General features: G+C 44.1%; 1 protein-coding gene across 1 annotated transcript in view; it reads left to right on the top strand.

Annotated features, from left to right (window-relative positions):
• The first annotated feature begins 1773 nt into the window (after positions 1-1773).
• The window catches only part of ANKEF1 (ankyrin repeat and EF-hand domain containing 1), a 70165-nt gene continuing 44742 nt past the window's right edge, over positions 1774-27196 (top strand). The window contains exons 1-2 of the mRNA XM_082249955.1: positions 1774-1911; positions 20189-20575. Coding sequence (XP_082106081.1) covers positions 20218-20575 — 358 coding nt within the window. The 5' untranslated portion in view covers positions 1774-1911; positions 20189-20217. The remainder of the gene's footprint in view (positions 1912-20188; positions 20576-27196) is intronic.

Below are 27196 nucleotides of genomic sequence, written 5' to 3'. Positions count from 1 at the left end.
AGCCTGTCTGTAATACTACCCTAGCCTGTCTATATACTACCCTAGCCTGTCCGTATACTACCCTAGCCTGTCCATATACTACCATTGCCTGTCTATATACTACACTAGCCTGTCCGTAATAATACCCTAGCCTGTCTATATACTACCCTAGCCTGTCCGTATACTACCCTAGCCTGTCTATATACTACCCTAGCCTGTCTATATACTACCCTAGCCTGCCTGTATACCACCCTAGCCTGTCCGTATACTACCCTAGCCTGTCTATATACTACCCTAGTCTGCCTATATATTACCCTAGCCTGTCTGTATACTACTCTAGCCTGTCCATATACTACCCTAGCCTGTCCATATACTACCCTAGCCTGTCCGTATACTACCCTAGCCTGTCTATATACTTCCCTAGCCTGCCTGTATACTACCCTAGCCTGCCTGTATACTACCCTAACCTGTCCATATCTATGGCCTGAGGAAGCGAGCTGGTGTCGCCATTATTTGTTTTCAGGATGGGTCAGGTGCAGACCAAGGCTGAAGAAATAGGTGGTGACGCACCTCAAAAAATTGAGTCAGGGGCCGAGCCAGGGAGGGGCGGCAAAATGTAGTTTTGCCTAGGGTGTCAAAAATCCTTGCACCAGTCCTGTATACAGTGACACCATGGAGAAGAAATGTAGCCATCCTCTTATAGAAAATCTCATCATAGCAGCAAATAAAAAAAGAAGGAATTTAGGCTTTGTGTACGCATGTGATCCATGTTTGGATCGCTCTTCAAAGTACTTTTAAAGCGGAGTTCCAGCCATTTCACTCACCTGTCCAACGGTCCAGCGATGCGGCCGCCTGAATCCTCGATCCTCTCTCTGCTGTGGGCACCCGGCTGTGACAGTTTGTGGCTTCACAGCCGGGTACCCACTGCGCATGCGCGAGTCGCGCGTCTTGATTGGCCGGCAATCTTCTGGGACCTCTGACATGTCCCAGAAGATTGCAGGGAGGAAGGGGGAGAGGAGAACTTCCGCTCAGGGCGCCGCGGCGCTCCGAGCGGAAGTGGGAACGGGTACCTGTCAAAACTAGGTACTTGCTCCCCCCCCCCAAAAAAATGACATGCCAAATGTGGCATGTCAGTGGGTTAGAATACCTAAAGCGGAACTTCCACTTTTGGGTGGAACTCCGCTTTAACAGGCAGTGAAGAGATGTCCTATCCGCTTCTCACCACCTGTTTTAACTCCCTAAATACCAGATGTGCATGGTTGTGGGGGGTTGCTGCGTGGCCCTATTCTTTTCAATGGGTCATGCTTTGTGATCGGTATCATCCAGGCATCATGATGGGTGGTAGAATTCTTTGTGTGACAACAAAAAGGGGAGTAGTTGAGGAGCGGTTAAAAAGGTGTCTCAGCCATGGGGTTTTACCGCCCCAACCGCAAGTGTAAACAAGCCCCCAGAGATTTGGTGGAGGCTGAGAGCAATAAAAGGGAATTTTATGATTTAGGAACACATACTTGAATATAATTCTTTATTTTTACACCAGCAGAGTCACTCCCTAAACTGGTTACCAGTCCACAGTCCCCTCATTAATACTATGTAATTGTATGGTATCTATGGAGATAGAAGACAACGCTGCACAGCATACAATATATATGGGGATTAGTACAGAGCTCTTCCACTTTATAATCATTAAAATACCGGCGTTGCTAAAACAGATTAGTGCTGTCCATTGTTCCAATAGATTACAGTCATTGAACTACACAAACCGGGATTGCGCCTGCGCAGGACACAGCCGCCAGACACGCCTGCGCACACCGAGCTTTCTGCTGAAGTCAGTCCGCCGTCTGGTCTCCATGGAGACGGAATACCGCGTCCTTCTACAGTCCGCTGCCGGGAAATGAGGAGGGGAGTTCGCGGGAGAGCGGGCTGAGCGGACAGGTAACTCCGGCATTGTGTATTCTGTGTATGACTTGGGGGGAGGCATGTACGATCTGATCTGTGTGTGGGGGCTGGGGGTCTGTCCTATGTGTCACGTGGGACCCCTGCACCCCTATTAATATTACTATTATCATCTCAAGTATTGTGTTCATATTTTCCCTCTTTTGTATATAAAACCATTCAAAAAGTTATGCAGTCCACAGGCCTGCGCCTTCTAGAGTAGTTCTCATTTGCGAGACTTGTAGGGCGGCTCACCCTAGAACAGTGATGGCGAACCTTGGCACCCCAGATGTTTTGGGACTACATTTCCCATGATGCTCCTGGACTCGACAGTGTAGGTGATCATCATGGGAAATGTAGTTCCAAAACATCAGGGGTGCCAAGGTTCGCCATAACTGCCTTGGAATGTGTGCGTTTGAATGCGCACATTTTTGCACATTCCGGTTTTGACGGCCCATTCATTTCCATAGGTTGACAAATGCAAAACGTCACTACTTTTACAAACACGCTGCACCAAACCGGATGGTGCGTCACTATGATGCAGTTTGGTGGCCACAAACGCACTGCTTGTCTTGTAGATGCGTTTGGGGTGTCGGTAACAATGGGACACATCTAGGGCTGAGCGTTCCTATGTGGTGCATGAAATGCGTTCTAGCGTGAGCCGGCCCATATTCTACCGCGCTGTTGTTGTGCCGGATTTATTAAGTACTGCCATTTCAGCGATCAGGAATTGGAGGTAAATTGTACCTCTTCCTTTAAGGGCAGGGCCAGGATGAGGGGCGTCTGCCCTGGGCACAGTGGTGTCATGTGAAAGAGATTGAGGGGGAGGGTATTTGTGTTTGGAGGAGGAGTTTGGGGGCAGCAGGGGAAAGAAATTGTTCTAGGAGGGGAAGTTTGAGGGAGGGGGGCTCTAGGTGTGGTGATTTAGGGGGATTTCTGTTGCAGGGGGGGGGGGGGGGTGGGAGAAGAGGAGTTGTGCTAAGAGGGGGGATTTGGGGGGTTTGTGTTAGAAGTTTTGATATGGTAGAGGGGGGGGAGGGAATTTGTACTAGGAGGAAAATATTGGGGGGGAGGGTAGTTTTTGCTAGTAGGGATGATTGGGGGGATATTTGTGCTAGGAAGGGGATTTGGAATGGGGGGAGACAGTGGCGTAGCGTGGGTTGTCAGCACCCGGGGCAAGGCAAGTAATTTGCGCCCCCTAACCCGCGGGATTTTAGCACTCGAGTCTCTTCCACTAGATTAGTTAAAGAAACCCTTACCCCCAAACACATGTATTGTTTGTTATGAAAATACTGATGTAATTAAAGTAAAATGCATCTAAATACAAGTTTGAATGACCAGCTTGCCCCCTTTCAATGCAGAGAGACCAGCGTGCCCCCTTTCAATGCAGAATTACCAGCGTGCCCCCTTTCAATGCAGAATGACCAGCGTGCCCCCATTCAATGCAGAATGACCAGCGTGCCCCTTTCAATGCAGAATGACCAGCGTGCCCCCTTTCAATGCAGAGAGACCAGCGTGCCCTCTTTCAATGCAGAGAGACCAGTGTGCCCCCTTTCAATGCAGAATGACCAGCGTGCCCCCATTCAATGCAGAATGACCAGCGTGCCCCCATTCAATGCAGAATGACCAGCGTGCCCCCTTTCAATGCAGAATGACCAGCGTGCCCCCTTTCAATGCAGAATGACCAGCGTGCCCCCATTCAATGCAGAGAGACCAGCGTGCCCCCTTTCAATGCAGAATGAACAGCGTGCCCCCTTTCAATGCTGAATGACCAGGGTGCCCCCATTCAATGCAAAATGACCAGCATGCCCCCTTTCAATGCAGAGAGATCATCGTGCCCCCTTTCAATGCAGACAGACCAGCGTGCCCCCTTTCAATGACGAATGACCAGCATGCCCCCTTTCAATGCAGAATGACCAGTGTGCCCCCTTTCAATGCAGAGAAACCAGCGTGCCCCCTTTCAATGCAGAATGACCAGCGTGCCCCCTTTCAATGCAGAATGACCAGCGTGCCCCCTTTCAATGCAGAGAGATCATCGTGCCCCCTTACAATGCAGACAGACCAGCGTGCCCCCATTCAATGCAGAGAGATCATCGTGCCCCCTTTCAATGCAGAGTCACCTGCGTGCCCCCTTCAATGCAGAGAGACTTACCTGCAGCGACGGCTTCTCCTCAGTTCCCCGCGTCTCCTCGAGTCCTCCCGCCTCCTCCTCGGCCAATGGCATGAGTTCGCCTTTCGGCCAATCAGGAAGAGGGTCTCGGACCCGCTTCCTGATTGGCCAGGAGGAGGATCCATGTGACAATAGCGAATTTTCATTTGCTATTGTCACACAATGGGTGGGTTCGGGGCGCACTACTCGGTGCCCCGGGTCCACCCTTTTTTGAAGCCTATTAGAGCCTCTGGCTCTAATCAGGTGATTAAAAAAAAAAAACCCACTCTGTGACAGCGCCAGGCTGCTGACTCACTCGCTGCTAAACTGACTGAGCATTGAGGAGAGGCGGAATAGGCGGGGCTTGGCTTGCAACGCCACCCCACCCTACACCAATTGACAGGTGAGGCACAGTCCAGCCCCGCCCCGACCCACCATTTTCAGCCATAGGGCGGCCGCGCTGGACATCTCTCAGCCTAAAGATGGAGGCAGCCGCAGACAGTGTGTGAACTGTGTATGCCAGAGTCAGACAGACAGAGTGACACTGCGGATGCGCCCCCCCAGATGTTGCGCCCGGTGCGGCTTGTCCCCCCCTGCACCCCCCACGCTACGCCACTGGGGGGAGAGAATGTGTACTAAGAGGGGACATTTGAGGGGTGATGGATTTGTGCTAGGAGGGGTGTTTTTTTTTTTGGCGACATTTGTGCTGGGGAGGCTTTGGGGGTGGATGGGACAATAATTTGTACTGGGAGGGGAGATTGTAGCAGTTAAGGCTTGTAAATTTGCACTGGGAGAGGAGGGAATTTATGCTTATGGGGTAATCATGCAGATTATTGACCAATGTTTTGGGGGGGCGGGGATATTTTTGCTGACACATAATGCTTATATATATTGGGGGGGGGAGGGGAGGCACAGTTTGGCATGTTCATCCTGGGGTCTAGATGACCTTGTCCCAGCACTGGGTAAGGGACTCGTTCACACTGTGTGCGCTGAGCTGTGTTTTTTTCTGAACTGGATAATTGCAGGTCCCCCTTAAGCTGGATACGCACTATACAACTTTTGTTGTTAGATTTCTTTTAGATTTACCTTCAACTATGTAGTGCAAGGGCCTGCCTGATTGCATACAAGTTGAAAGTGTTTAGATTTGACCTCATATTAAATGGTTTTGGTAAATCTAAAGTAAAAAATCTAAAGACAATTGTATAGTGTGTATGGCCCCTTAGGCTTCAATTACACAGCCTTAAATTTTTTTACTGATGTTCTTACAGATGTGTTTTCTAGAAGAAAAGTTCCTGCTTAATGATCAGTAAAATATGCGCGTATAGATGCATTTAAACATGTAAAGACACATACAGTATGCGTACAAAGTGATAATTTACAGTATCTCACAAAAGTGAGTACACCCCCCACATTTTTGTAAATATTTTATTATATCTTTTCATGTGACAACACTGAAGAAATGACACTTTGCTACAATGTAAAGTAGTGAGTGTACAGCTTGTATAACAGTGTAAATTTGCTGACCCCTCAAAATAACTCAACACACAGCCATTAATGTCTAAACCACTGGCAACAAAAGTGAGTACAACCCTAAGTGACAATGTCCAAATTGGGCCCAATTAGCCATTTTCCCTCCCCGGTGTCATGTGACTCGTTTAGTGTTACAAGGTCTCAGGTGGGGGGGCGAGGCCACAGCATGATTGTGTGAGGACGTGTGCCTGCAGAGCTCCACGAGACTCACTCTCTTTTCAGCATCCACAGCAGCTGTCCTTGGAGACCTTGCTTCACAAATATACCCCCCCCAAGCAACGGATGTCCCCGCAGCCACAGCGGACCCCACTGAGCCGCTCTGGATCCCTGGATGTGTACTTTACAGAAACCCACGCCAGGTGAGCATCCTCATGCTGCACGTGCACCTCACCCTTTTGCTCAGACAGCCAATACCGGCAATATGATGTGGGAGAAGTCTTGGATGATAGGGACCGGCAAGCTCACATACTATCCCTCCCCACTAAGGCTGATCTAGAGCTGTTTGCCCACAGAGTGGAAAAGCCCTGAGACAGGATATAGAAGCCCTTCAAGCAGACACCTATTGGGGGTAGAGTTGGGGCCCTGGAATCACAGTGGGAGGATGTCTTACCCACCCTGCAAGCCCTCACTGAAAAATGTAGAACGCAAGACCACCGGCCTAACTCTTTATTAGACCAGATGGATGATTTGGAGAACAGGAGCTGCAGAGTTAATATCCGCATTAGAGGCCTACCAGAGGCCACAGCCCCTGGGGACATAGTCCCCACCTTGCAAGGGGTCTTTAAACAAATTCTGGGACATGAGGCTCCTGACCATATTGAAATTGACCACCCTCACAGAGCACTTCACCCGCCCTCAGAGGACCCTGATAAAAAGAGAGATATAATTTGCAAACTCCACAAATACTTTTTGAAGGAGCGGATTATGTTCCATGTCAGGGGTGTCTGTCATGTGGACTTTGACGGTGCAAAACTGTCTTTCTTCCCGGATCTTTCCAGATGCACTCTGATGCAACGTCGAACCCTCAAACCGTTGCTTGAAGCCTTACAGGATGCCAAACCGGTATACAAGTGGGGGTTCCATTTCCACCTGTCAATGACCAAAGAAGGCCGGTAATTCATCTTACGGAATAAGGATGATCTGCCCAAGTTTCTGAAACACCTTAACCTACCTGCAGTGGACATTTCACATTGGAGGTCCTCCCCTGAGATCCCGCTTCCATCGCGCACTCCGCTGTTGCAACCCGCTCGATGCAGAACCCGAAACAGGAACAGAAGGGACTCCTCTCATACCGCATTACAACCTACGCATTCCTCCCCTATTGAGTGAGGGCCCTGGGGAACTATCCAGTACCCCCATAATTGATCATTGAGGACTTATACCCTTTGAGTACTGTTGTGGTAATACTGTTTGTTCCACACACTGAGGTTGTAGATTTGCACTTGCTCAACAGCGGGTCTTCTGCTGAGCCCGCACTGGGTGCCGCATCACCTACCCCTAATAGGCCAACTCCTTGGAGTTATGTCCCCTAATTGGGACCTCACCCTGATCGCTGACCCCTATTCTTCTTTTGGCCAGAAGGATAGATGGAGGCCCCCGATTAGAGGTTGGATACTCGGATACTTTCTCTGAGCATTTTTATTCTTAAATGTTTTCAAGGTTTTTTGTTTTCCTGGTTTTAATATATGTTTTCGGTTTTCTCAGCACTTAAAGCCCTATGGATCGGTCTGTTCTCAGCTCCTGTTGGTGGTCAAAATGGTCTTCCACTCTCTTCCCCCCTCCATGGCTTCTATGAAGGTTGTATCGTACAATCTTCACGGTTTGAGACTGCCTTGTAAACGCAGTAAGTTGTGGCTTGAGACGAAGCGTCTGGGGACACATATCCTTCTATTGCAGGAGACCCATTTTCACACTGACTTGGTCCCTCACCTACCCCATCACCTCTATAATCAGTGGTATCTTAACAACTCCCCACGCCCTAAATCTGGAGGTGTGGCTATAGCCATACACAAGCAATGCCCTTTAGTTATGAAAGAACATATAGCTGACCTCAACGGCAGAATTGTTTTTTTTAAAAGGCACCATTTTAGAACGTTAATTTACGTTTGCAGCTGTGTACCTGTCAAACACACAGCAGCTCACCTTTTTTAACTCCGTCTTAGAGACACTATCTACTTTTCGAGAAGGCCAGTTGATCTTGGGGGTGACTCCATCGTAAGTCCTGATCCTCAACTAGACACGTCCACGGGATTTTCCGCACATTCCTTCACTTTCTTCAAACATTTCAGGAAGTCCCTATACTTCTATCACCTGATTGACTGCTGGAGAGTACTCCATCCTACTGACTAGGATTTAGTTACTACTTGGCTGCTCATGCTGTTGACACCCGAATAGACCTACTCCTGATGGATCATTATTCCTTGGAGTCTCTCTCCGGTGTGTCAATGAGCTCACTTGCCTTAACTGACCATGCCCCTGTCTCCATTTCCTTACACCCGCTGTCCTCTGACAGGGGGTCATGGACTTGGTGGCTGAACGAGAACATTTCGGACAACACAGTGGCACGGTATCAGATTCTATATCTTTGTATTTTAAAGAAAACTCCACAGATGATGTATTATTGGCCTCCATCTGGGAGGGTCATAAGGCGTTGGTTAGAGGCAAACTCATTTCCCAGAGCTCCAGACTTAAAAAGGCACGCGAAGCGGAACTGAAAACTATACTGATGAAAATCAGATCAGCTGAGCTTGGACACAAATGCAACACTACCCCAGAATTATCTGCAAAACTCCAGTCCCTACGTCTTGACTTTGCCAATTTGTTGGACACTCGATTACGACATGTTTCCCACAAATTCTATGAATATGGGAAAAAATGTGGGAAGTTGCTTGCTAGAGCTCTTAGGCAACAGCAAACATCAGGACACTTTCAGAAAGTCCACACGGCAACAGGATCCCCGGTCGTTTACTCTTCCAAGATAAAGGCAGCCTTTCGAGACTACTATGCCCAACTTTACCATCTCCTCAGTACACTACCAGACTTAACAACTGAGCAGAAGGCCGAACATTTTCAGCAGTACCTGGAAGAGGCTCACTCCCCTTGGCTCTCCGACCAGGTTAGCACCCAATTGGACACACCAATTACCCTGACAGAATTAGCGGCGGTTATTAATGCCTACTACCGTACACTCCATTCACTTCTTGCTAACCCGATGTGCGCCTATTTTAACGCTTTGGCCCCGCAGACTATAGTACCTAGAGAGAGCCTACTTGCTCATATTTCGGTCATCCCTAAAGATGGGAAAGACCACTCCCAGTAACTATAGACCGATCTCGGTCCTGAACAACGATAATGAAATATTAGCGAAGATTCTGGCCAATCACCTCAAACTTATCCTGCCTACAGTAGTTCACCTGGACCAAACAGGGTTTATCATGGGATGAGAAGCCAGGGAATATTCTAACCATGCTATCTAGTTGATTCATTGGGCCCTACTATGTATGTATGAATGTGAGTTAGGGACCTTAGATTGTACGCTCCCTTGAGGGCAGGGACTGATGTGAATGTGCAATGTATATGTAAAGCGCTGCGTAAATTGACAGCGTTATATAAGTACCGGAAATAATAATAATAATAATTACCAGGGATAGCCCATCAGCTGGAAAGGTTCATTGTAAGAGAACTGGGGGGGGGGGGGGGGCAGCACTCTAGCACCAATTATTTTATGTAGTTGTGAAAAAGCTCTCTAGATCAGATCTATTATAAAACATAAAAATAGTCAACTGTGGTCAAGGATGTAACTATAGACTGGGAGCTGTGTGAATTCCCACTTGTGTAATGAATCCATGTAGCCCATATACTGTAGAACTTATCATGTCTACCTTTGCATGTCGCCATCCATTCCTCTGCAGCCATTGCAGCGTCATGTCCAGATGTTGTCTTTGTGAATAGAGGTTGAAGGGGGTGGGGGTCAGCCTGTCAGTGCTCAGACCATACACTGCATAAAATTGGTCTGCATGGCTGTCATTCCCAGGAGGAAGCCTCTACTAAAGATGATGCACAAGAGAGCCCACAAACAGTTTTCTGAAGATAAGCATATTAAGGACATGGATTACTGGAACCATGTCCTGTGGTCTGATGAGACCAAGATAAACTTATTTGGTTCAGATGGTGTCAAGCGTTTGTGGCGGCAACCAGGTGAGGAGTACAAAGACCAGTGTGTCTTGCCTACAGTCAAGCATGGTGGTGGGAGTGTCATGGTCTGGGGCTGTCGGTCACGAGTGCTGCCGGCACTGGGGAGCTACAGTTCATCGTCACCTCCAAGATGACCACTGCCTTGCTAATGAGGTTGAGAGTAAATGGACTGGCCAAGCATGTCTCCAGACCTAAACCCTATTGGAGCAGCTGTGAGGCATCCTCAAACGGAAGGGGGAGGAGCGCAAGGTCTCTAACATCCACCAGCTCTGTGATGTCGTCATGGAGGAGTGGAAGAGGACTCCAGTGGCAACTTGTGATGCTCTGGTGAACTCCACGCCCAAGAGGGTTAAGGCAGTGCTGGAAAATAATGGTCGCCACACAAAATATTAACACTTTGGGCCCAATTTGGACATTTTCCCTTAGGGATGTAGTCCCTTTTGTTGCCAGTGGTTTAGACATTAATAGTTGTGTGTTGAGTTATTTTGAGGGACAGCAAATTTTCACTGTTATACAAGCTGTACACTTACTACTTTACATAGTACCAAAGTGTCATTTTTTCAGTGTTGTCACATACAAAGATATAATAAAATATTTATAAAACTGTGAGGGTTGTACTCACTTTTGTGAGATACTGTATTTTTCCCCTTTTTTTAGACTTAAAAAGGGAAAAATAAATATTAATATAAACAATATGTGTCTTTACGCATTTAAATGCATCTATACGAAAGTATTTTACTAATCATTATGCATTACTTCTAGAAAACACATCTGTAATAACATCAGTAACATTTTTATAGCCGTGTGACTGAAGCCTTACTGATGTTAATTCCCATGTGTTTTCTAGGAGAAAATTTCCTGCGTAATGATCAGTAAAATATTTGCGTATAGATGCATTTAAACGCGTAAAGACGCGTATGCATACATAATGATGATTTTATTTTTCAGTTTTGTTTAGACTTAATTTACGCACTTGCAAACACGTATGTACAAGCAGTCCCCGAGTTACATACATCCAACTTACATGCAGCTCATACTTGCAAATGAAGGAAGACAACAGGAAGTGAGAGAAAATCTACCCCTGTAAGAATTATCATTGGAAAAAGGTGATTAAAAAGGTGGAAAAAATAATAGGTTTCTAGGTGCCCTGTTCACACCACAATGCTGATGTGTGGTGCAGTGCACAAAAATGCAGCATGTCTGTATTTTTCCACAGCACACAGGATTGCTTTGCTCAGCAGCGCAGCACATGCAGTGGCACAAACTAAGTGTCACTATGGGCTCTCCCAGATGTCTGGGAGGCAATATAAAACAGGTGGTTAAACCCCAGCTGTACACATGCCACGGCTAGGATACTTTGCTTCTCAGCTGTGGCATTTTTAACTCATGGTGTAGAGTTTGACGGTCGACGCTGCCTATCAAGCATGCCCACTGAGTAGTGCACATAGTGGCCAACAGTGCCGAATTTCCCGGGACAGTCTCGAAAATCTGACCCATTTCTAACTTTGTTATTGTCTCCAACAGAATTCCAAAAATTAGCCTCTGTTCTGGGTCGCACTGTCATCCCTCTCCTGCCTCCTCCCCACCTCCAGGAAGTACTGTGGATTGGACAGTGTCCAGAGGGGGCATGGCCAGCCAAGGGTAATAAGCCACTCAGACTGTCAATGTCAGCGGCTGCTGCGGGGTCCCGACCGGGAGGAAGAAAACAGCATTCTTCTTTATGAGACTGCTCAGATGAGACAGCTATGAGGAGACTGTTCTGATGAGATTGCTCTGATTAGACTACTTTGATAAGAATGCTATGATGGGACTACTCTCATGAGACTGCTTTGATTAGGGTACACTGATGAGACTGCACTGAAGAAATTGCTCTGATGAGGCTGCCCTGATGAGGCTGCACTCTCGAGATTGCTCTGATGAGGCTGCAGTAACTTTTCAGTGGGTCCTGTCCCTGCGTTTCCAGGTTTTCTTGGCTAGGCAATAATGACTCCCCATCCACTCACACCCTTCCAAAGCTTCCTGGGATACTGACATCACCCATCCCAAGAGGCTTCAGGTCAATCTCTGCCTCATTGCGCAAATGCTGCCACCACACACCATAACTCATGCTGGCCCTACACGCTTTGACTTTCTTATCTGATAGATGTGCAATTAGATCAAAAATATCAAATCCACAATCAAATAGCCATAACCTCCCTTCCTATCAATTTAGACTCCATATAGATCAGATTCCATCAATCTACTGTAAGTCAGTGGGCCAGGGCGGAAAATTATTAACCGTTTTGCACTGATGGACAGCACTTTGTTTTTGAATATGATTGTATTTAGATTTCATCAGATTATGAGATTACATGGTGGAAAAGTGATCTGTAATTTATGATCAAAAGTTACCATGGTATCTTAACTATCAATTAAAATCCACTTCCCCTTGTGTGGCAAATCAATCAATTGGGTTGTCGACTATATATATATATATATAATATATATATAATATATATTATATATAATACTATATATATATTAGTTATTGCTATAGGAAGAGATCAGTAGGAAAATAAATCGATCATTTCTGGAAGTGTATATGGCCATCATAGCATCTCACAGGTATACAGTAGGCAGTTTTGTAGCAATTTAATCAGCTTTTAATCAGTTTTACATCCCTAAAATGAGTAAACACAATAAGGCACCACTTATAGTTTTGATTGTTTCACTGATGCCTTTTTAATAGAAATCAGGCTGACCGCAGAATCGCCCAGTGTATGGCCAGCATTGCACATCACCACAATTACTGTGATTGACAATATTGTAGGAGTTTTTGGCGGTACTGAGCTGGTCAGTTCAGACATCCCTTTCCCTGGCCACTACTCCAGCTGATCCTGGGTATTTGGGTATTCCTGGCCTGGGTATTGGGTTGTTCAATTCCAACTGCAGTAGTCAAAGCACCTGATCATAATCCGTATTGTGTTGGTCTACATTCAGTAAAGTGGATTCTAATTGGTTGTTGTGGGTTACTGTACTTTACATTTTACACCTTGCAGTAGTCCTTGTCTTGTAGTCTTCTTCCATGGACAAGCCTAGTACATCTGGAGAACTTTGTCCTGGGCATCCATTTAGGATATGCAGAGCAGTTAAAGCTGAGTTTCTGGCAAACAGGGTAAAAGAGAAGAATGGGATTCATGGGAAGCACGCGGGTAGATCTGGATCATATTGTTGTTGGGATCCTTCCCAAGCCTGGACCGGCTCTATGACGTCAGCCGACAGCGGGCTTCAGCCCGCTGTCTGCTGAAAACTAGGCGCGGGAGTACAAAACAAACTGCACTCCTGTGATCCACAGGAGAAGTACAGCCAAACATGCTTTGGCTGTATTTCTCCCTTAAATACATATAGGGACTCATGTGCATGGACAGTAGGAAGCACAAATATGCCCCAGCATATACAGTGGGTATCAAAAAGAATCACCCCCTTTAAAATAATCACATTTTGTTGCTTTTCAGCCTGTGAAGACAGATACATTTTTTGCTTTATCCAGCTGTATTTACCCAGTGCAACTTATAACATCTAAGTGAAAGATATAACACCAACATGTCAGAGAAAAATAAAAATTCTAGAACAAAATTTACAAAATGAAAAAAGATCACCCCCCCCCCCCCCCCCTAAAAATGACTTGTAAATTCAGTCATGTGTAGGTAATTGCCTTCTCAATGGCACACAAACTATTTGACTTTCAACTGTGACCAACTGTGGTCATTTTGATTAGCTCAGCATGAAAAGAGCTTTCCTGGAGCATTTCAGTCCCTGGCAGTGCAACTGAAGCAAACATTCAACTATGGGTTCATGGCACTGTCAAAAGATCTCTGAAATAAAGTTGTGGACAGGCACAAGTCAGGAGATGGATACAAAAAAATATCAAAGGCTTTATCAATGCTTAGATACAGTGAAGTATATTATTAGAAAGTAGACAGTATTTGTTATAACACAGACCCTGCCTGGATTAGCACGTTGCACCAAGCTGGATGAAAGAGCCAGAAGGAAACTGGTCAGAGAGTCTTCCAAGAGGCCTACAGCAACTCTGAAGCAGTTGCATGAATTTATGACAAAGAGTGGTCATTGTGTGACAACAATATCACAAATTCTCTACAAATGTGGCTTGTATGGGAGGGTTGCAAGAAAAAAGCCACACCTCAAGAAAGGCCACATGCAGTCACCACTGAGCTTTGCCAAAACGCACCTTGAAGATTCTGAGGCCACATGGAAAAGGTGTTATGGTCATATGAGACAAAAAGTGAATTATTTGGCATCAACACCAAACGATGTGTCTGGCAGAAATCCAATACAGCTCACCATCCAAATAACATAATACCTATAGTAAAGCATGGAGGTGGTAATATCCTGTTATGGGAATGTTTCTCTGCAGCAGGGACTGGAGCACTTGTCAGGATAGAAGGAAAATGGATGGGCCAAATTCTTGAGGAAAATCTGCTGCCCTCTGCCAGAAAGTTGATAATAGGAAGAAGGTTTACCTTCCAATATGACAATGACCCAAAGCACACAGCAAAAATGACCACACAGTGGTTACAGCAGAAAAGAGTTGTCCTTGCATGGCTCAGTTAGATCCTAGACTTAAACCACAATAAAAATCAGTGGAATGACTTGAAGATTGCAGTCCACAAATGGTCACCATCAAATAAAATTGAGCAGTTCTGCAAAGAAGAGTGGGCATATATTGCAAAGTCTAGACGTGGAATGTTAGTAGAGACATTCCAACTTGGGTAAATGCTGATGCTTTCATGTATGTATGATGTATTTCCCAAACCCAGAACTTTTGGAACTGTTTTATCTGGCATAGGATTTGTATTTCTGTCCATCCAATCTTGAGATTTTCACAGCTCGGACTCACAATACAGTCTAGCAGGAGAGCAGACCTGATCTTTTTGTGGTTCAGTTTCACTTTTTCTTACGGGTCTCCTACCCACCCCAACCCTGTGACTGATTGGACAGGGAAAAGGGTAGCAGCAGATTTGTAAGCTCATCCCACTCGCTCTGTTGTTGTTCTGCTTTCTCCTTCTATCCCTATCAAAGTGTGCATGGACTGGAAGAGGCTGATACCAGGTCAAATTCGGGTACTTGCACTGCTTGTATTTCAAAAATAAAATCATTGGTGTATTAATGATATCAGAGCTCCATTGATTTGTGCCTTGAGTTCATCTGCAAACCTGTGCCTCTCAATTGGAAGGTGTAGCAACTCTGTTCTGCCCATTATAGGTGTAAGTCCCATAATCCTACCAAGACACTTATTTCCAAAGCTTGCATTCATACCTTGATTGTGTAGAATACTTACTGCGGTGGCGCCATTCAAAAAAGAAGTAATGTTTACCAGCGTAGCCAGTAAAGGAACCATCATTGTGCTAGGGCAGAGATCTTCAAACTACGGCCCTCCAGCTTTTGCGGAACTACGCATCCCATAATTCATTGTAAAACTCTGAAATTCACAGACATAGGCAAGATGGGAATTGTAGTTCCTGAACAACTGGAGGGCCATAGTATTGGGGTGTAATTTACTGCAAACCCAACATTTATCATACCCTGACTATTTTTGCATAGCTATATTTGAATTGTAACAACAACATCACAGTGTAACACTGAGTGGTACGGGGAATAGAAGTAATGAATGACCAGTGCAACTGGGACTATAAAGTTATAATAGTCCTAAGGTTTTGGGTAAATCTATAAGAGCCATCAGGCTTCTTCACTGGACTTATTGGTGTATTGTAGAGAGAGATCACAGGCCTTAATATACCTTGTTCTAAAAAGGATTCAATTATTGGCCGAATTTCCTCTATTTTTTCTTGTGACAAAGGGTATTGTTTCTGATACACAGGATTAGTGTAGCTTTTATAAGGTGTGCATGGAATGAACCATATGTCTAACTTGTCCTTTGCCCATAGCTGTGGATTTATATCATCAAGTTCAGCAGCTGCTAGGAAGAATTTTTTAAATTTCTGCCTCAACTTGCTTCTACATTTCTTCCACATCGGCATCTAATAAAGGATAATCTGCTGCTCTTCTGCCTGGTGGTATTAAGTCTAACTTATCCACATTATCCCAATTCCATCCTGATTCCATATCATATTATGCCATCTATAATTAGTCTATAGTCTTCTATAGAACACTGCCTACCCTTTGTAGCTCTCTTTAAATAGTTTATGGTAGCTGAAGGATTTTTTCTAGGATCTGGGGAATGTTTGATAATGTCCATGCAGTATTGCATGTCCATTGGTTTAACCATAACATGATTTCCAACTATGATAAAAGGTGCTATTAAATCTTCAGATGGGAAGTAGCATGCAATGGGGGAAGAGGTACTGGGCCCAGCGATGGGGTTGGAGGCACTGGGCCTAATTAAGGTACCACTTCTTAAAGTACTAGTGGAGGTTAAGGGAATCTAACTAACAAATCTCCCTTCTGTGTTAGCTTCCACTCCTCCCTCCTCAGTAGAGGATGTTACTTGGGCTCCCCCTCTTTGTTCATCCTACACCTTAGGGGCAGCAGCTCCTGCAGAACTACCTGCCTGAACTGATTGCTGTGGAACCCCATCCCTGTCATCCTGCTGTACGGGCGGGGTCCTGGGATGCTGAGGCCAAGGACAATTTGCACGCAGTATAAAAACGACTGCATCCTCATCTTCTGCTATTAACTGTGATGTTAGGTAATTGTGGGTATATCTGTGTATAATTAGGAGGGCCCAGGGGTGAAGCAGTAAGCTCCATTGTATCTAAAAGGAAAGGATTATTTGTTTTTTTTTATCTGCCTGGGTTGGTCCTGAAGGTACAAATCCATGTGCATATTTTAACCAGTTTAATCCTCCTGCCATCAAATACTTTTTATCCCATTCTGGATCAGGGTCAAACCATGGGAAAGCTTCCCTGTCTCCCAGGCACAGACCCTTCACCGTATTCATATGAAACTCATCATTTGTGCCATCTCTGGTAAAGGGGCTTGAACTATGCATTAACTCAGTATATCCTGACAGATTATCTACCCAAGGATTTACATAATAATAACCCCACGGGGATGTCCGTGCAACATACTCTTTACATGCTAAATTTTCAGGTTTTGGTTTTGGAGCTGATTTTGGCATTTTACCAAGTTTACGCAACAATTTTCCTTCTCTAAGAACCTTTCTAGGAAGCTGAGGCGGATCTTACCCCCTTACCTGGGGATTTTCCCATCCTTTGGATTCCAAAAAAGCAGTTATGCAAGCGGTTCCTAGTGTAGTGATAATCTGCCCAATACTCTTTGTGCTGGAGTAGCTGACAACACTTACGTAGAGCCTCCGTCAAAAACTTCTCAACCGCACATGCACAGCTACGGCTTAAATCGGACAGAATTCAGTACACCCCTAACACTCCGTCTCTCCCCCACTTGCTTTCACCTTCTATGGGTCACGACCGGTAAGCTAGCCAAAAAGATGGTGCGTTTTGAGAAGATCAAGAGTACCAAAAATTCTAACATTTCATTCTAACAACAACACAAAAAGCAATCTAATAAAAGCACAATAAGCAGTCTAACAAAGGCACAATAAGCAAAACATGCATATCACATCACTCTTAACAGGTTAAAGGGAGTATTCCTACCACTATTTAAATTTTCCTCGGCTAATAAACCGTCTGTGAGCTACCTCAGCACAAACAGACCTATCTCGTGTGCTACCACAGTATTAGGGTTCTTTGAAATGTGCCCGCAATCAGGGTGTCATAAGACAAGAAGTCTCACTTACCTCTGATGGCGAAGTCACATCCCACTTCTGATCACCAGTTCTAAAAAGGTAATACCCCTTGTTAGGTACACTTCTGCTGGCCATCCTAATTTCAACCTGTAAAGAATTTACGTACACTCGGAAATAAGACATCCAGGCAGGTATGGTCTTTCAGTCTGTATTCAAAGCATTCTGGTCAGGACAGCTTATATACAGTTCATAAAGGGTATGTAACATTCGTTTCCCAGACCATCTAAAAATATACATAATATATTTTGGCACAATGGACATAACATATACATAGTAGGAAACAGATGTATACATAACAGGAAAGCAAACTCAGGAAAGAAATATCTCATAATAGCAAAATACCGTGTGACCAAAAATATTCTCACAACTCAAAAACAATGGGAGGAAATTTAAATCCTTGACAACAAAAATATCTGTTACAAAGCGAGAGACTTTCAGTAAAATTAAAAAGTTTAAAGCATAATTCCAATCATTCAGTTAAGCATGACTATATAACATTTTAAATAAAACATAATTTCAACAATGTTCTCACTCTAAAGATGATTTTATCCACATTTGTTGGTCGTGCCCGGCCATTACTCAATACAAGGAGGAAGTAGTTCGTGTTATAGGAAAGGTATCCGGGCAGGACCTTGCCCTCTCCGTACGAGTCTGTCTACTGGGTTTGGTTAAGGAGCTTGCCCCCACGGTGGAGGAGCGGATGTTGGTGGGGCTTCTGTTATACTATGCATAAAAGGCATTGACCCTGGCATGGAAAAAACCTTCTTCTCCTACAGTTCCAACATGGATGAACTTGGTCAACTCTACCATACCTCTTTAGGTAGCTGTCCTAGCAAATGGAACAAATGGCTTAAAGATGGCTCTACTGAAAATATGACCGGTACCCCTGAATAAGGGTTCATATCTTTTTTATTTTCTCTGTTATGCCCTTTTATTAGGGTGGAGGGGGCGGGTTGGGGTGACCTGTTTGAAATAATTTACCAGCTTGTCTCTGTTTACTTTTTAAGTTCTTGCGTTAGCCTCACACGCACACCTTGTGAGTTGTTTTTTGGATTGTTTTTGGTGGCTTTGCGAGTCTCCAGCGGTTTGCCTTGGTTGCTCCTGCGCGGGTGATGTCTGTGTTATTGAAATCTCAATAAAAAAGGATTTGGGGAAAAAAAAAAGATGTATGGGAACTTTTGTTTTGTTGCATCATACTTACTTAGGTGGATGCAGCATCACTGCGATGCTGCATCTTTCAGATGCTGCATCTCTCCTCCACTGGCTCTAACACTGAGAACCAAGAAATCAAATACTGCCAAATGCTTGCTTCACACAGCTCCCTGAGCAGAGAGCTGGTGACTGTCAGTCATTGCTCTCTGCTCTGCCCCCCCGCCCCCCCCGCTCACTGGAGTGCTGTGCTGTGGAGGGGGCGGGTGTGGCAGGCTCAGGCTCTCAGCAGCTCGCTGAGAGGCTGAGCCTGGTACCAGTCCAGACATGTGGGCAAATCCTGCTTGAGCCTGGACCGGCTCTGTGACATCAGTCAACAGCGGCCTTCAGCCTCGCTGTCTGCTGAAAACAAGTCACAGCAGTGTAGAATGATCTCCACTCCTGTGGTCCACAGGAAAAGTCCAGTGAAACAAGCTTTGGCTGTATTTAAATGATATAATGTGCTAGTATGCATTACATACTAGCACATTATCAAAGACTTGCCTCAAAAAACAAAGCCCTCCAGCGGTGCGCTGTCACCACTGTCAGGGCTTCCATGTTAACCCGGTGTTCCATGAGAATTACCTACCCGTGAGAAAAACCTACCCTCGTCACTTCCGGTGCATGGCAGTGTGTGTAATGCAGCGGTTACATTAAAACAGCTGTGCAGTATCAAAACATAAATCACGGAGCCTAGAGCCGCTTTTATATTTACTTGCCAAGATCAGGGAAGTGACGGGGACAGGAGCGGAGATGACTCATGTTGCAGCATAGCTGTTTTAATGTAACCGTCACGTGGGTAGGTTTTTTTCACGGAACATCGTGATCATTTCATACTAGTGCGCATGCGCACTAGTCAGCTCCTCAGCTGTTCCATTACGTATCCGGGGCTGTGAGCATGTGCACTGCTGCGCTGCTCAGCTGTTCCTGGCAGGAAGTGACGAGGGTAGGTTTTTCTCACGGGGTAGGTAATTCTCACGGAACTCCGGTCTTCAGGTTTGCGTTCTTTGGCCGCTTGAATGGCTAAGCCATGATGACGTCACTCCCATGCATGTGTCCTCAATTCAATGTGCAGTACGTATGTGACGGGGACAGCAGGTTCAGGAGATATTCATTTTACCGACAGGTAAGCTTTATTATAAGCTTACCAGTAGGCAAAAATAAGATAACAGAGTGAGATGAGAAAAATTAGGTCATTACCCGGGCTGCCCTGTCTGGCAGGGGTGTTTGAATCATGAAATAAGATTACAATGTCAGCTAAGACAGATTGTGTATATGTATTGTAGCGTTCACTTTTTATATGCAGCATTTTCATCTTTGATTGAAGCATAAATTTAGTGTACTTATTTTGTTAATGGTACTTGTGTAAGTGCAGGCTTCAGAGACATAAATTTAAAATGATTGCTTAATGCTATGTGCTGTTATTGCAGCTGGAAAAGAACTGGAACGCCTGTATTAAATGGAGCCAGAGACAAGAGTAGCTGATGGAAGACTGGAAACATTACAGATCTACAAAGTACTGCAGTGTGTTCGAGGTCAAGACAAAGAGCAGATCCTAAAACTTACCGAACTTGGAGTCCCGAAGCTCATAAATCTCACCGAGCCTCGCAATGGAGAAGGGGCTCTACACCTGGCGGCTGTGGCTAATAATGTGGACATGTGCAGCTTTCTGCTTAACATTGGAGCTCATCCTGACATACAAGACTTAAGGGGATTCACCCCTGCCATGAAAGCAACAGAATTAGGACATGACCTGGTACTGGAGGTTCTTGCTGAAGCCCGGGCTGACATGACAATTGTTAATAAAGAAGGAAAAGGTAGTTATTACTCACTACAGACTAACTATTTTGTGAATTTATTAGCCAGTCCTTTGTTTTATATTAAAAAGCACCTAATGCGTTGATGAAAAAAGGGAGAGTAGGTGACCATTCTAGTTCTTCAACTTTCTTATGAAAGTTTTAGTGTGTTTTAGAAGTATCACATTTAGGACCTGCTCTAATCTCATGTGTCTTCGTGTTGTTTACTCGTTACTATAGGAATGCAGCAAAGATGGATTGAGGAAGTCTTAGGTTTAAGAGGCATAGCTATCATTCAGCTGCTAAGAACATTATGTTTAAAGAGGAACTACTTGAAAATTAAAGTCAGAAGTTAAAAATACTATAGCTGCTGATTTTTAAGAAACAGATACTCACCTTGCAGCTGATTCTTCTCAGGGCTTTCAAACTTCTGCCTTGCCATCTTGGTTCCGGGAGCATGCTGTCACTTTGTAATGAGTCACAGCCAGTTCCTCACTGTGAATGCGCGAGGTTGAGGGATGCAGGTAGCCATGTCCTGAAGCCTTCTGGGATAGCGTCACAAATACCAGGAGGCTATAGGGCAAGGCTGCCTGTAAACAAAAAAAGTAATGGGGAGGGAAGGTACTGATAAACAGAAATCTACATAAAGATTACCCACTCACTCAAGACTCAACATAAAGAGCGGGGCTCATATGGCAAAGAGACAGCATATACAAAAGCATGGACAACAAGAAAAGAGAAAATTGCCCAGGGAAAGCACCATAGGGGTGTATATGTATGCGGGTCAAACAAAGATTCCAATTAGATCACTTTAATGATAAAAGTAAATAAATTTTATTGCATCAAAAAATTTCAAAACAGATAATTAACAATGGAATAAATAAACCTTCCACTTCACCAAGACATTATATTAAAAATAACCACGTGGTCATTAAAAACAACACACATACGTATAGGTAGGCTGCAGCTGTCATTTAGGCAATGAAATAACCAATTTGCAAATGGATTTAGGCAAAATATTTAAATATATAAACAATTAGTCCACTATAGTGGGGAAAAATGGACCACATGGGGCAACTCAGCACCCAGTTAGAGGTGATCACGGGGCATTCAAGGGGTTTGGGCAACCGATTGATCACATCCAAGCTGAGGACTCCACGGGGTTAGCAAACCCCAGACTATGGTGTAAGGTGTCAGTAGAGCAAATTGCATGTAAAACGAGATCGAATCAGATCAAATTGACCAATGTATGGCCTCCGATCTCGAGCATTAAGCTACACAGACGCCGCCGTCCAGCATATATAGGAAATGCAGTGCATAAATCACTAAAGAAAGAGCTGACAGGGAATGATGACCAATATAGGAAGATCAAAACAAAATAGTAAACATGTCATAAATGGTAACATGGTAGCATGACAAATAACAAAAATAAAAATGACAACAAACCAGTCTCAAACTGGTGACCAACAGGAAAAAGGTCCTGGCTCGTGTCCGGCGGCTATCCCCGCAAACATAATGGGAAGCAGAGAAGCCGCAACGGGCCAGACCAGGGACAACTCCCCCGTCAGCCAGCAGGAGATAACACCAGGGACAAAAATAAATGCGAACCGATGTGAATCGTAGGGTGTATGGTACACCATATCGTGGTGCTCCTGGCATGCAAAAATAAAAGGAATATATAAAGGATAATTAAATAATGTATGTATATTAAAATACAAAGGAGTCAAACAATGAATATTGAAAATGATAATGAAATAAAGCCAGCTTCCGTAGGGCATAGAAATGCCAAGCACCAAAAATCGGCATAGATCCATGGATTTTCCATAATGGCAAGAAATACTAATGAGATGGAAACTGAGTAGTCTAATGTGTAAATACTGATAGTACCGGAATACCCAGAACAACAAAGGTCAAATAAAGTAAATTGTGACTGAATTGATCACGTCCATAAACTCAGTAGGCAGTCTCATAGATTAGGCAGAAAATGCTGGTAAACCACAAGAAAATTGGGAATCACTTCCAAGTATAATCACGGTTACACCCAAGGCCAAGACAAGGGAGACACTTAAGCATCGGACAGGTATCAAACCTGAATGCGGGATGGTGTAGTTCAAACGCCCATGGGGATCCTTAATTTAGGGGTGTCTGAGTGGATCATATGCTGGGAAAACAGGCGGTGGAAATAAATATCTCAGCAAGATGAGCTGCAGGTCACTCCATCCGTGGTCAGAGCAGCATGTAGATGCAAAGTTCCATTGTACGAAACGCCATAGACCGCATGACTGCAGCAAGCATGAGGTCACACGCCGTCCATCCAGCTTCACCACACACCTTGCAAATCAGCTGCAATCCAACATCAAACTTCCACCAACAGGTTTACCGCATGTAATGCCGTCAAGTCCATAGTCTACCTATGATAAGGGACTGGAGCAGTTGGCCACAGGGAAATTAGCTGTAGCATCCATGGAAGTCTAACAGCCCTGCTCATGGGCTGAGGAGCCCTGGCTTCAAACAGCCACAGCCACCTAGTAGCGTAATGTCTACGCGTTTCGCTGATAACCTCAGCTTCGTCAGGACATAGCGCCCCCTAGCTGGCAATGTGATTAAATACACTCAAGAATCACATGGTACTAATTATCTCATCAATAGACCAATTTTGCCAGCCAAGGCGCTTCAATGTGTTTAGCATTAGTAAAAGGGAATAATAAACAGTCAAATGATATCCTCAAGCACAAGTACCCGCAAAAAGAAATAAAAATAAAGCAAGGAAGAGAAGGAAAATAAAAAAAATAAAGAAATGAAAAAGTAAAGAATAAAGAAAGTACAATAAGAAAAAGGAAAAAATAAAAATAAATAGGGATGACTATAAAGTATAAATAGATAAAAGCATTGAAAACCTAAATAATGGATAATAGATAAATATAACTAATCAATACCTAAATAATAATTCTGGGCATCCCATTAATCAAGGAAAACCTGCAAATTAATTTCCCTATTTAACCCTAAGGGCCATAGAGTTCTCAATTTATATATCCAGATTTTCTCCTTTTTTAATAAAATCTTATCAAAATCCCCCCTCCTCTGGCTTATCTTGAGAGCAAAAATACCCTTAACTTTTATTCCATCTGTTTTGGAATCATGAAATTCCAAGAAATGTTGTGCAAGAGGGCTATCTGGCTCTTTTTTCACTATGTCCCTCAAGTGCTCACCTATACGGATTCATAATTGTCTTTTAATCTTACCTGTATAAATTTTTTCGCATGGGCAGGTAGGATTATAAATAACCCGCTCAGTGGCACAATTGTGACTTACTTGAGAAAGAATTTTGGTTTCCAGCATCGAAAAAACAGTTCTATCAACATGTGGGCAAATCTGACAGTGTCCACATGCGAACATGCCGGTGGTTCTGGGGAAGGATGAGAGCCAGGTGGGATCAGAGGAGTGAGTTTATTCTGATTTGGTTAATTTATCGGATAAGTTAGGGGCCCGCCGGGCAACCATTTGGGGGTAGTCACCTACAATCTTGCTCAAAATTGGGCATTGTCTCAAGACATGCCAATGAGAGGACAGAATATTTTTAACCTGGCCCCACTGAGCTCCATATCTGGTGATGAACCTGGTTGGTCCACATCCTTCATCATTCCCACCAGCAAGTTCTTTTTTAACCAAAAGGGAACTACGTTCTCTCTGGGGTGCCTTCCTCTTAGCCTCTTTTAAAACTTTGTGTAACATCACACATCTCAGGAGGCTACAGGACAAGGCTTCCTGCACCCTTCAATCTTGCACATGTGCGATGGGAAGCTAGCTGTGAGTCATCAGGAAGTGACAGTTGGCTCCTGGAACCAAGATGGCAGTTAGGGGGAAGGGGGTAGTGTTTGGAGTTGACATAATTCTCACATAGGAATGGATTGAAGAAGTCAGAACAGGTATTGCCAAAGTATTTTGACAAAAAAAGCTGCAATTTATTTATAGGCTAGGGGGAAGAAGAGAGTGGGTGTAAGTTTTCAGTTTCAGGTGAAGGTCCGTTTAAGTTGCTCACATTTCTTTAAGGTTGGAGGGATGGTCGGATTGTGCATGAAGGACCTTAAAGGCCTTAACATGATTGTTAACCCTTATATATACTTATTGAAGTAACAGGCGTCAGAAACTAAACAAATCCTCCTACATAAGTTGTACCTGTCTATCTGCAGTCTTCTCTTCTCTGCATCCATTCAAAGTCCAGAATTTGTAATGCTTGTCTGAGCTGCCTGAAAAATATGGGGCAGAGACCTGAAGTTACACTCTGCAGTGCTCAGTGAGGAGAGCTCTGACAGCTGATTGGAGGGAAAGGACACATCCCCTTCACACAGTGCACAGGAACAGAGCTGAGACTGTAAATCCTTTGGAGCTCCCTCCCCTGCCCCTCTTGGTATCCGGAAAACTTGTTAGAAGTGATTCATGCTAATAGCAGAGAAACCAAGCAGCAGACAGAAATTACATTTAGTGCTCTTAACCTCTTGCCGTCCGCCCCACGTACATTTACTGCGGGGTGGTGGCTCCTCTGCGTAGAAGTATGTGATTCTGCACCTCCGGGTCTGTGGCGCACATACGCGCTGCCTGCGAACCGTTCCCGGCAACCCTTTTCCACTGTGATTGGACACAGCGGGAGCCAATCAGTGGGTTCAGTGGACTCTATGTCCACCAGCACCCGGCGATCGTTCGAGAGAGAAGCAGATGAGCGATCTGCCTATGTAAACAAGGCAGAGCACCATTCTGTCAGTAGGCAAGGTAGTGATCTTGTGTTTCTGCTCAGCAGGAACATGAATCTCTGCCTTCCCACAGTACAAGCACCTCCGCCACAGTTAGAAAACACTCCCTAGGCACACATTTACCCCTTTGATCACCCCTGATGTTAACCCCTTCCCTGCCAGTGCCATTAGTATAGTGACAGTGCATATTTTTAGCACTGATCACTGTATTAGTGTCACTGGTCCCCAAAAAAGTGTCACTGAGTGTCAAATGTGTAAGCCGCAATATCACAGTCCCGCTAGAAGTCGTTGATTGCCACCATTACTAGTAAAAAAAAAAAAAAAAATTCCATAAATATATTCCATTGTTTTGTAGACGCTATAACTTTTGCGCAAGCCAATTAATATACACTTATTGAGATTTTTTTTACCAAAAATATGTAGCAGAATACATATTGGCCTAATTTGATGAAGACATTAGATTTTGTACATTTTTTACTGGATATGTTTTATAGCAGAAAGTAAAAAATATTGTTTTTTTGTTTCAAAATTGTCTGTATTTTTTTTGTTTAAAGCGCAAAAAATAAATACCTCAGAGGTGATCAAACACCACCAAAAGAAAGCGCTATTTATGAGGAAAAAAAGGAATAACATCTATTTTATTTGGGTACAGTGTCGCACGATTGCCCAATTGTCAGTTAAAGTAATGCAGTGCTGTATCGCAATAAATGGACTGGTCATGAAGGGGGGTAAACCTACCGCAGCGAAAGTGTTTTATTGAGAAATGTACACACTATAGAGGGATATGCTTTGTTCATATTTCACATATGAGGTTTGCAACCACTTTAAGAGCCTTGAGTAAACTTTTGGTTAGTGCTGTGAAGGACCAGTGAGAGCGGACTCAGTAAAGCACAAGCAAAGTTTCAGTTAAACTTTAACCACTTTAGGACCAGAGGATTTTCCTGCTTTACGTCCAGGCCACTTTTTGCGATTTGGCACTGTGCGACTTTAACTGACAATTGCGCGGTCATGCAATGCTGTACCCAAACAAAATTTACGTCCTTTTTTTCCCACAAATAGAGCTTTCTTTTGGTAGTATTTGATCACCTCTGCGCTTTTATTTTTTTGCGATATTAATAAAAAAAGCGACAATTTTGAAAAAATAATATTTTTCTATTTTGAAAGTTAAAAAATATCCAATATATTAAATTTTTGTCATATATTTAGGCCAAGATGTATTTAGCTACATGTCTTTGACAAAAAAATTCTCAATGAGCGTATTTTTAACCACTTTAAGACCGGAAGATTTTACCCCATTCCTGACCAGGCCATATTTTGCGATTCGGCACTGCGTTACTTAGTAACGGACAATTGCGAGGTCGTGCGATGCTGTACCCAAATTAAATGTATGTCCTTTTTTTCCCCACAAATAGAGCTTTCTTTTGGTGGCATTTGATCACCTGTGCGATTTTTACTTTTTGCGCTATAAACAAAAAAAGAGCGACAATTTTTTAAAAAAAACAATAATTTTCAAATTTTTTTTATATGAAATTCCCCCCCCAAAAAATGTAAAAATCAAAATTTTTTAACATTTTAGGCCAGTTTGTTTTCTGCTACATATTTTTGGTAAAAAAAAATCGCAATAAGCGTATTTTGATTAGTTTGCGCAAAAGTTATCGCAGCTACTAACTACGGGAAATTTATGTCATTTTTATTGTTTTTTTTTAAACTAGTAATGGCGGCGATCTGCGATTTTTTTTTTTTTTTTGCGGGACTGCGACATTGCCGCGGACAGATCGGACCCTTGACTGACATTTTTGACACTTTTGGGGGTACCAGTGACATTACTACAGTAATCAGTGCTATAAATATGCACTGTTACTGTAAAAATGACACTGGCAGGGAAGGGGTTAAC

Source organism: Pelophylax lessonae (assembly GCF_965119305.1).
Source record: "Pelophylax lessonae genome assembly, chromosome: 3".
Classification (NCBI taxonomy): Eukaryota; Metazoa; Chordata; class Amphibia; order Anura; family Ranidae; genus Pelophylax; species Pelophylax lessonae.
The sequence above is the reverse complement of the archived record's forward strand: the minus strand, read 5'-3'. Positions and strand labels throughout refer to the sequence as shown.